Source organism: Marmota marmota, unplaced genomic scaffold, assembly GCF_001458135.2.
Source record: "Marmota marmota marmota unplaced genomic scaffold, marMar, whole genome shotgun sequence".
Classification (NCBI taxonomy): Eukaryota; Metazoa; Chordata; class Mammalia; order Rodentia; family Sciuridae; genus Marmota; species Marmota marmota.
In genome coordinates this window covers 8505437-8517454 of record NW_025999945.1, presented here as the reverse complement: position 1 = coordinate 8517454, position 12018 = coordinate 8505437, and the positions used below count along the sequence as shown (strand labels likewise).

General features: G+C 39.5%; 1 protein-coding gene across 1 annotated transcript; it reads left to right on the top strand.

Moving 5' to 3' along the window:
* The first annotated feature begins 8120 nt into the window (after positions 1 to 8120).
* Positions 8121 to 11983, top strand: Fgfbp3 (fibroblast growth factor binding protein 3). The gene is given in 3 exon segments (XM_048801742.1): positions 8121 to 8325; positions 8659 to 9195; positions 9198 to 11983. Coding segments are annotated over 2 exon segments (777 nt in total). The 5' UTR covers positions 8121 to 8325; positions 8659 to 8741; the 3' UTR covers positions 9521 to 11983.
* Positions 11984 to 12018: the final 35 nt, after the last annotated feature.

Genomic DNA, 12018 nt, shown 5'->3' with positions numbered 1-12018 from the left:
AAAAAAAAAAAAAAGAATTCACCAACTTACGATAACATACCTGTGATCCCTGGATGACAATACAGTGCAGAAGGAATTAGGATTTGACAAGGGTAATGGAGATATAAGCAACTACCATTTTTTTTTCCTTAAAAAAAAAAAATCATGAAACAGGGTTGGGGATATAGCTCAGTTGGTAGAGTGCTTGCATATACTGGGTTCAATCCCCAGCACTACAAAAAAAAAAAAAAAATCATGGAACACAAATATGACAAGATATTAACCTAGGTTAGTTCTGAATAGTAGAAACACTGTTTTTATTATGTTCATTTTTGTTTTTCAATATTAATTATGAAAAATTCAGAAGTACAGAAAATTGAAAAAATTATCTAGTGAACACACCCATCTACTACCTAGACTCTGTGATTAGTATTTTTGTTTTATTTGCTTTATCATGCAATTTTCCATTACTAATTTCCCTCTATTCACATGATCTATATATTTTTTTCAAAAATAAATTGCAAACATCGACTAATTTCACCCCTAAACATTTCAGAATGGTTATCATTAACTTGGGTTTAATAATTGTTTAATGTTATTTTTAGATAAAATTTACATACAATAAAGTGCAGAATTTATTTATTTATTTATTTATTTTGGTATTGGGAATAGAATCCAGGGATGCTTTACCACAGAGCTGCATCCCAGCCCTTTTTATTTTTAATTTTGAGTGGGGGTTTCCCTAAGTTGCTTAGGTTCTTGCTGAATTGCTGAGGCTAGCCTCTAATTTGTGATCCTCCTGCCTCATCCTCCCAGGTTGCCAAGTTTACAGACATGACACTGCTGCCTGTTAAAATACACAAATCCTAAGTGTAACCTCTCACCTATGACCTACGCGGGCAGTGAAATTTGGTTTTCCTTTGCATGAAGTGGGCTGGCTGCGAAACAAAGCTAAGAAAAGAAGGCTGCAAAAAAAAAAAAAAAATACAGGACACAGAAAGTAATTTTGAAAAGTGAGGGCAGGATGGCTCTAGGACCTTGGGGGTTGAGCTTCCACACTGGAAAGAGAGAGCCCCAGAACCAGCTTTTGGTGTATTTACACAAGGAACTTCAAAGGTTTTCCATGGAATGTTCTTTTGCCAAATAAGGTAGGGGGTGGGCTGTTAGTTCCCAATGGGTTGCTCCCAACTACAAGAGATGTCCCATTAGTAGAGCGAGGGCAGAGATCTCATGCCTTGGGTGGTCTACACAGGGAATACCGGATTGTTCCCAAGGGGAGACCAAATCCCCCAAGGCTCAATACCGAGTAAAAGACCACTCAAGTAGCTTCACTGGTGGTGTTCCACAGTAACTCCAACCTCTGCCAAGATATGGAATGTAGCCAAAACCCTAGAAAGGTTTTTTATATCCCTCACTCATTCCCCAGAAGCAGTCCCATTCTGATTTTTTTTCCAACCATGGATTAGTTGTGCTTATTCCAGAACATATACATGAATCATGCAATATGGCTCTTTTGTGTCTGTCTACATTTACTCAACATTACAATTATGAGATTAATCCATATGTTGTGGTAGTCCTGTCCTTTTCATTGCTGAGGAATAAACAGATTGTATCATAATGTGTTTATTCCCTTGTTGATGGATCTTTGGATTGTTTCCAGTTTGGGGCTATTATGAGTAATATGCAATGTGTTGAGGGCCACAGCCCAGTGGGGATGAAGCATGGCATTCTGCCAGAAGGGAGTGATTGAGAGGTGACCAGGGAGCCATTGAGATGATGATGGTTATGTTAAGCTGTGTATTCAGTTGTATATGGACCCCTGCTGTCAGGCAATAGGGTGGCTCCTGGAATAGGGCGGCTCTAGGAATAGGGTGGTTCCTGCTGTTCTGGGGGGGGCAGGTCCGAGTAGGGTAGGTGTGGAGCCTGGGGGAGAGCTGGGAGAGTTCCCGGGGAGTGTGTGTGGAGTGCTGATGGAGTTCGGGCAATAAAGTTTCCTGTTTGAGCATACAAGTGTTTTGTGGCGGCTCGGTGATTTGTGCCCAGCCAGACTGCCGCAGCAATGAACATTCTTGTGTGTGTCTTTCCTTAACTTTGAATAAATACCTAGGAGTAGAAACCTGGATCATAGAGTAAGTGTGTATGTAACTTTATGAGAAAATGTCAAAATAGTATTCCAAAGTGACTGTGCCATTTAATACTCCTACTAACCACGTATGAGAGTTCAAACAATTACTTTTTGTCTTGAGTACTTTATTAGGTTCAAACAGTTCTTTAAAATAATCCTTTTGAAGGCTGGAGTTGTGGCTTGGTGGTAAATTGCTTGCCTCACATGAGTGGGGCACTGGGTTTGATGCTCAGCACCACATAAATAAATAAAATAAAGGTATTATGTCCATCTACAACTAAACATTTTTTAAAATCCTGTCTAAAAAACCCTTCCAATATAATTTGGGAGATTAGGGGTTGAGGTTGTTGCTCAGTGGTAAAGCACATGTCTAGAATGTGTGAGGCACTTCAATTCTCAGCACCATATATAAATAAATGAATAAAATAAAGGTCAATCAACATCTAAATTTTTTTTAAAATAATAATTTGGGAGATTAGGCTAGCATACATGAAACAATATTTAATTATTAAACTACACAAAGCTCATTTTATATTCAGGAAGAATGACAAAGTCTTAAGAAACTGAAAGGTAGGAATACTCACATTCCATCTACCATAGAATTTTGTTAGGTTAGCTGCTACATCTATCTAAGCTGTATCTGAGCACAAGGGGCTGCAAATACTATTTTTTTATGGTTAAGATTTTTCTTTTTTGGGATTCATAGGACCAAACAATCACTGAAATTATTAAAAAATTTCACCTCATTATAAACCATCAGGCAGTATATGATAGGAATCCAAATAGGCCTGTTGGATTGTTGATGCAAACAAGATTTATGAAAACATTAAGACATATATTTCATCTTTTCTTAATCACGTCACATAATGATATTTGAAAAAGGAATCTTTCTTGGACTACACAAAGTTAAAAACTTTGTCATATCACAAAACACTATTAACATAATGAAAAGGTAATCCACAGAATGGGAGAGAATATTTGCAAATCATACAACTGACAAAAAAAACCAACCCAATCATAAAATGAGCAAAGGACTTGAATAGATATTTCTTCAGAGAGGATAAACAATTGGCCTATAAGCATATGGAAAGATGATCAACATCACTAGTCATCAGAGAAATGCACATCGCCACCACAAAGATACTACTTCATATGTAGAGAGTGGATATTACACAGGAACAAATAATAACGAATAAGTATTGGCAAGGATATGGAGAAATTGGAACTCTTCTGCACTGTCGGTTTGCATTGTAAGGATCCCGCGAAATGTCGGAGAAAGAGACCACCAAGTGACCACTCATGCAATTGGCAGAAGGGGGATTTATTGAACCAGCATGCTGGGGCTCCGTGCCCACTCAAGAAGGGAAAGCAGCCCAGAGCCCCGAGCAGGGGCTGAGCACTGCTTAAGTACACTTTTTGGGGAGGGCGGAGGGCCTTGTATACATCAGAACAAATCATCATGAGGCGTGGGAAAATTGAATAACAACTCCTAAACATGATTGGTTCATTCATTGGCGGGAACAGGTCAGGCTGGAGTGATAGGTCATTCCTAAGGAGGGGGTTACATTTAAACTGATTGGTCCAGGCCCTGCAATGCCTATGTGCGACCACACAGAGCCCTTATTAAACAACCAATAGTCAGGGGAAATATTTACTGGGCAGTTCCAAGCATTGTCTCAACAGCTACAGAAATTTCAGGTTTTGCAGGTAGCATAGAAACCTAACAATACCTAATCCTTTACATTTTAACTCAGACCTTGCAGCTTAGAAACTTTACAACACCCGGTCTTTTACCCTTTAACTTTTACGCTTTAACTTCAATTTCTTTTACCCTTACAGCATGTAACATGGAACAGCCACTATAGAAAGATAGTAGAGCAATTCTTCAAAAAGTTAAAAATAGAATTATCATGTATCCTAGTAACTCTATTCCTTTCGAGTATATACTCAAAATAATTGAAAGCAAGAACTGGAACAGATATTTCTTCCCCAATGTCCATTAAAGCATTATACATAATATACAAAATGTAGAAGCAATACAAGTGTCCACCAGTGGATGAAGAATAAAGAAGATGTGATATATAAAAACAATAGAATGTGACTCAATCTTAAAAAGGAAAGAAATTCAGAAACAAGTCACAATATAAATTAACCTGAAGAATATCATCCTGGAGAAACAAGCCAGCCACAGAAAGACAAATATTATATGATTTTACTTTTTATAGAATACCCAAAGTGGTCAAATTCATAGAGACAGGAAGTAGAATGATGGCTTCCAGCAGGTGGAGATAGAAAGGGATAGAGAGTCATTGTTTAATGGATACAGATTTCAATTTTGGAAAATGAAAAAGGCTCTGGAGATGAATGTTGATGATGATAGCACAACAGTGTGGATGTTGCCAGGTGTGGTGGCACTCACATGTAATCTCAGCCACTGGAGAGGATGAGGCAGGAACCTTCAGAACTTTCGTGACACATTGTCTCAAAATAAAAAATAAAAAGGGCTCGGGAGGTGGCTTATTGGTAAAGCGCCCCTGGGTTCAATCCTTAGTACTGAAAACAGATAAAACCCAGTGTGGATACCACTAAACTGTGCAGTTAAAAATGGTCAAAATGGTAAATTTTGTTTTTTTACCGTAACTTTTGAAAATTAGTTTTCCTTTTCTGACGTGAGGTAGGCATATCTGTGTGCTCTCAGTTTTTCCCCCAGGAAAAATGTTTCTGACAACAAAGCAGGGTCTCTGTAATCTCAGTAATTATGTTTTGAGATACACTTTTTCATTGTAATTAGTGCATAATGCCACAAGATGTCACTCTCTAGCTGAAAAACAATTCCAAGTATGTTTTGTAGGTGACAATGACAAAGCTACAGGAAAAAAAATATATATATACTCTTCAGTGCTCTACCCCTACAAATATGCTTTTCTGCAAAAGAAAGGATTTGTTTCCACTTGTGAAAAGTATTAATAATTTACTGCTAATTATGAAATATTTGTTGCTATTTCTTTTGTCAATAGACCTTTATTTTGTTTATTAATTTATTTATATGTGGTGCTGAGAATCAAACCCAGTGCCTCACACATGCTAGGCAAGCCTTCTACCACTGAGCCGCAATCCCAGCTTCTTGTTACCATTTCTTAATTTTATAGGTAAAAAAAAATTGGTTTTCATTATAAACTGAGCTGGTGTAATTAAGACCCAACTAACTTTGAAATTAGTAGTAATAAAATACAAAACCATAATGTAAAGATCATTGACCACTGAAAGACAGATGTCTTATGACAATATCACCCAATGATATACAACCCTGAGCAAGTCATTTGATTTTTACCAACTCACTATCCTTAGGTCACTATACATCAGTATATATTTAGTATATAGCACTATATATTTAAATACATTATTCCAATGCTAAAATATTCGGTTTTTATAGTAATAATTGGATTACAATTGTTCAAATACAATACCAATGACAGTTCAGTAATTTTAAAAAATACTATTTTAGGAAAAAGTGTGTAAAACAATTAGAGGCACAAACTTTTTTTTTTTTTAATTGTGGTTCTAGGGAACAATCAAACCCAGAATCTTGTGTGTTCTAGGCAAGTGCTCTCCTACTGAGCTACATTCCCAGTCTCTAATAAAAACTCTTTAAATTTTAAACATCATATTTATTACTGAGAAAATGTTTTAAAATAGATGGAATACATTGACATTTAAAACAATTGCTTTGTTTAGCCGGGAGTGGTGGTACACACCTGTAATCACAGCAGTTTGTGAGACTAAAGCAGGAAGATTGCAAGTTCAAAGCCAACCTCAGCAAGTTAGCAAGATCCTGTCTTAAAATTAAAAGAGAAAAAATGAATGAAATAAAAAGGGCTGTGGATGTAGGGATGTGGTTTGGTGGTTAAATGCCCCCTAGTTTCAATCCCTAGTACCAAAATAAATAAATAAACAAATAAACAGCTTTGAGGATTTTTTAAATTACTTATTTATTTATTTTGGTACTGCGAATTGAACCCAGAGGCATTTTGCCACTGAGCCACATCCCCAGCCCTTAGGCTGGCCTTAAACTTGACATTCTCCTGCCTCAGCACCAGTCAATGGGAGTGCAGGTGTGCACCACCTTACCAGGCCCTAAGAACATATTAATTATTATTTTTTAATTTTTTAATTCTAACTTGTTACATATGACCACAGAATGCATTACAATTCATATTACACATATAGAGCACAATTTTTCATATCTCTGGTTGTATACAAAGTATATTCACACCATTCATGTCTTCATACATGTGCTTAGGGTACTGATGTCCATTGCATTCCACCCTCTTTTCTACCCCCATGTCCCTTCCTTTTCCCTCCCACCCCTTTGCCCTATCTAGAGTTCATCTAATCTTCCCATGCTCCCCATCCCAACCCCACTATGAATCTATCTCCTTATATCAGAGAAAACATTTGGCATTTGTTTTTTTGGGATTGGCTAACTTAACTTAGCATTATATTCTCCAACTCCATTTATTTACCTTGCAAATGCCATGATTTTATTTTCTTTTATTGCTGAGTAATATTCCATTGTGTATATGGGCCACATTTTCTTTATCCATTCATCTATTGAAGGACATCTAGGTTGGTTCCATAGTTTAGCTATTGTGAATTGTGCTGCAATAAACATTAATGTGGCTGTGTCCCTGTAGTATGCTATTTTTAAGTCCTTTGGGTATAGACCTAGGAGTGGGATAGCTGGATCAAAATATGGTTCCATTCCTAGTTTTCCAAGGAATCTCCATACTGCTTTCCATATTGACGGCACCAATTTGCAGTCCCACTAGCAGTGTATGAGTGTACCTTTCTCCCCACATCCTCACCAACACTTATTGTTGTTTGTATTCTTAATAGTTGCCATTCTGATTGGAGCGAGATGAAATCTTAGAGTAGTTTTGATTTGCATTTCTCTAATTGCTTGAGATGCTGAACATTTTTTCATATATTTGTTGATTGATTGTATATCATCTTCTGAGAAGTGTCTGTTCTAAGAACACATTAATTCTTAAACGTTAAACCCTTTGATTTGATATTACCTTTCAACTATAACACAAATAATTTCTTTAAAACCCTTTACTTTTTGTGGGCTGAGGTTGTGACTCAGCAGTAGAGCGCTCGCCTTGCATGTGTGAGGCCCTGGGTTGGATCCTCATCACCACATATAAATAAGTAAAATAAACGTATTGTGTCCAACTACAACTAAAAAATAAATATTTAAAAAAATAAAACCCTTTACTTAAAAAAAATTAATACTTATTTTTTAAGTTTTAGGTGGACACAATATCTTTATTTTACATTTATGTGGTGCTGAGATTCGAAGCCAGTGCCTCGGGCATGCTATGCAACAACTCTAACACTGAGCCACAACTGCAGCCCAAAACCCTTCACTTTTTGAAAGACATTTATAACTGATTCATAACATCTAAAAATAATCAAAAGTGAAAATGCTCACCGCTGGTTAAACAGCTAGACACCATAGTATGTTAATAAACTATATTATAATTTTATTAATAGTAATATTTGTTAATTGTTATAAGAAACAGTAAAATGATAGGTAAAAATATAGGACTCAGAATGGTAGGAAAATAGTGTAATGGTGTAAATACTGGTTGGTTTAGAATATTGACTTCCAATTTATTTTATTTAAAGCTTAAAACATCTTTCAGTTTAACTTTTGTTTTTTTGGATGATTAAATAAAGAAAAGAAAAAAATTTGTTAAAATTTGCAAGTTTTTTTTTTTTAACCACCACCTGCATTAGCTTGATGATAAAATAGTGAGACATCCAAGTAAGATATTCCAAAAGATTCCACCCTTGCATTTGTTAACAAGGTGGATGCTTTCATGCACTTAGGTTCCAATACACTATTATAAATGATGAATTTCTTTAGGAAAAAGAAAACCTTGCATGATTATTTTTTAAAGTGGAAGCAAAATGCAAGATATGTATTTCACATCACAGGGCCGCTTCTGTCATACTGTGTGTGTGTGTGTGTGTGTGTGTGTGTGTGTGTGTGTGTGTTGGAAAATCCAGTGTGAGAGAAGTCTGGTTGGGAGGGGTATAGCAGGGGAGGCCTCTTCTGTTCCATTGATAACATGTTCATTCATAGGGAACAGGCTAAAACAGACTACGCAGTCATTCCCTCCATCCTAAGGCTCTGCCACCTCTCCCAGAACTCGGTAAGTTGAAAGTGCAGTAAAGTGCAGGTTTCAGAGAACTAATCTGAAATCATTTTGTTGATAATTTATTGAAGGGTGGAAAACGGAGGGGTAAAGGAGGAAATTATCAGTAATCATTTTGCTATCGTGTTTGTATGGGGAAGAAAAATCTCAATGTATAAATAGTTTCAAACAGTAAGCTGTTTCTTCCCAGGAAAGCTTTTCAGAGGGGGCCCCTCGCAACTAGGGGAACCAATTTCTAGGAAGTCTGGGGAGGGAAGTTCACAGGTGCATGTGCCTGGGCATAGGGCTGCACAGGGCTCAGTCGGTAGTGGTTTCTGCCTCCATCCGCAGATCCGGGGATGCTCCTCGCCTCGCCTCGCCTCCACTGAAGTACTCAGGGGTCCCAGAAGAGTACAGTGCGGACACCGCGGGCCATGAGTCCTCCGAGACTACAACCGTCTCTCTCGCTGCTGCTGCTGCTGCTGCTGCTGGGCGGTTGCCTCCACGCTGCTGCCCGGAGGGACAAGGGGGCAGCTGGCAGCGTGGTGAAAACGTCCTCTGGCTCTATGGGTGGCTCTTCTGGTCGTTTCATGAGCCCGGAGCAGCACGTGTGCAGCTGGCAGCTCCTGCTGCCTACCCCAGGGGCCACCGCCGGCAGCGAATTGGCGCTGCACTGCCTGGGCCCGGACGGGGCGCGCCACCAGTGTGCCTACCGAGGAGAGCCAGAGCGCTGCGCCGCCTACGGGGCTCGCCGCTCCCACTACTGGAAGCAGGTGCTGGGCGGGCTACGTAAGAAACGGCGGCCCTGCCACGACCCTGCGCCGCTCCAGCCCCGCTTGTGCGCTGGCAAGAAGGGCCACGGCGCCGAGCTGCGCCTGGTGCCCGGCGCGTACCTCCCCGCCCGCCCACCGCCGCGGGCTTCCCCCGGGAACCCAGGCTAAGGGTCAGGAGCCGGGGGCTGCCCCGGCAGCCTGCGCCCGACCCTGCGGCGGCGGCTCCACCTCCCGCGAACTCGCTGCCCAAGGAAAAGCCCTCCGAGAGGAAGACCAGAGCAGGCAAGAGGAAGGGGACTTCGGGCCCCTTGGAGGAGCGACCCAAGGGGCCCGGGACCGGCTCCGAAGGGCTGGAGGAGAACGCACAGCTCACGGAGACCTATTGCGCTGAGAAGTGGCACTCCCTCTGCAACTTCTTTGTGAATTTCTGGAACGGCTGAGGCTGCGGGTCTGGGGAGGGACGTGGGGACAGGTGTGAGGGAAGAGCACGTCAGCGCGGTTGGGGCAGGGAAGCCAAGAGCATCTTAGACCAAGGGGTACCAGGATAGAGTGTGAAGGAGTCCGGATTCTGCAATGGGGCAGGGGAGGGCTGGGAGCTTGGGGTGAGAGTGTAGGGGGGTATGGAGAATCTCTGAAGCAGCAGAAAGGTTTTTTGTTGTTGTTTTGTTTTTACTTTAGAAAAATTAAACAATTTTGAAGCGTCTCGATTTTGATTAAAAGCAGAAGAAATAGTGGAAACAGAAATAGGTGTACATTTAAATATGCAAAAACTGTAGGCTGGGGAGAGGTACAGAGATAGGCTGGGAGTAAGAGGCAGATTAGTGATTAAAGTGATGAGACTTCCTCATGATGAGAAGCAGGGTACAATGTACCTTAACAATTTATGAAAAAATGTAACCATGACCAATAGATAATGTACACCAGGCAGAATTGTTCATTGTCTTCTTATCTAATAGCTGACGAGATGACAAATTTTTTTTTTCCTTTTCTGAATTGTCACAACCTTTGGTGTAGCTTAGCATCACAGACCATTTCTATGGAGACAGGTCAAAACTGTCTCCACGAAAAGATTTTCAGGATGATTACCTTTTAACCTAATGTTCTGAAACTTTCCCATTAACCTTCAAAATTCAGAAATGTAGAAGTTGAAGGCTCTAGAAGGTCTTTTTAAAGAAAACAAATAAGTCTCTTTATTTTGATCATCCTTTTAAAAACAGTTAAAATGTGAAGATCTCATTTTGACCATTCTCTCTTTCATGTAATTAACTGCTAATGTATTTCAGTTTTAATATGATATAATGATTGACTTTGCACTTTTTAGGTGCACAATAAAAACTGTCTGATTAGATTTAAAGAACCAGCAAGGCAATGGAAATTCTGCTGCATTTGACTATTTCCAAGCACACCTTGAATTAAGTTCTCAAACACATCTCGAATCGATCGTGTTTAAGATTACTTCTCATTTTCCCTCCTTCCCTCTTTCTTCCTATTTGGATTAGTTGTCAACATTTAAAAATTAGATAATTTCATATTAAAATCTAGATTTCTGGTTGTCTTGAAAAATGACCTGGGGGCTGGGGATGTGGCTCAAGCGGTTCAATCCTCAGCACTACATACAAACAAAGATGTTGTGTCCGCCGAAAACTAAAAAATAAAATGTTGAAATTCTCTCTCTCTCTTTAAAAAAAAAAAGAAAGAAAAATGATCTGGCAACACTGGATTTACCTTCTCACAGGGAAACTATTGATTGACAATTGGCTCTTTTCAGATATATTTTCTAGAGTTCTCCATTGTTCCTTCATCTTATGAATCAACTTTATTAATTTATATTACCAGCCTGAGGTCACTGGACATTTAAATCACCCCTCAATATGAAGTTTTTACCTTTTGCTGACCTGTTCTTTTCACCCCTCCCCTTTTAAAATAGTAGTAAATGCAACAATTGCATCCTGATGTTTTCCCTCTCTGACCTGCCTCCAGGAAATGTAAAATATTTTATACTTATTCTATATATTCTTGTATTCACACATTTTTTAAAACATTCAGATTCAACATACTTTCAGGCCAAGCTTATGAGTTCACACTCTTAACATTGACCTTTATATAAAATTCATTATGGCCAAAAAAGGGAAACTTGGGGACCTGGAGACTACTCCCCAAAAATATGGACCAACATACACTTTCTCTAAAAAACTTAGCACAAAGCAAGTGTCCTCAGAAATGGGTATTGAAAGTGAAGCCGCATTGCCTAGAACCATGGCTAGAATTGGGATGTACCTCTCCTAGCTAATTCCTCTGTACCCTTTGACAGTCTGATGACCTTTTCTCTAAGAAAACTCTGTATGCCCAAGAACACAGATGCTACTCCCTGTGCTCCTTTGCTCTTTAAGAAGAGATGTGCTATGACTCTGTCATGGGAACAAAGAAGGACTGACAGGAACCAGCTGCTTGCAGTGGGAGGAAAATTGACAGATCTTACCATCAGCTTCCTGAATGACCATGGCTAAGTCCTAGAGTCTTCAAGACTATATATTTAGGGGATTGGATTGGGTTAAATCTGAGGTTCCTGAAGTACACTGTTATCATTCTAGAATCCTACACATAGTTTTGCATAGAGATAACAACATGGGAATATCATATTCCTTCATGCTATAGCCCAAGAAGATCATGGACATTCAGAGGAAGGCAGATGAATGGCCAGGGAAATACAGAAGGCTTCCACATCTGGAGCACCTAAAAACATTTGGAAGAATAGACTAGAAGGACAATCCTGCAGTTGGGAGACCTCAGGATCAAAATCTCTAAAATAACAAGGAGATGAACATGAGGAACGGGGGTATTTTCCACTACAGGTGCCATTAGAAATAAAGGGAGACTGTCAGTACAGGGAAAAAACATCAGGATCGTAAGTAGCAAGGGACTGCAGCATGGTCTGTGG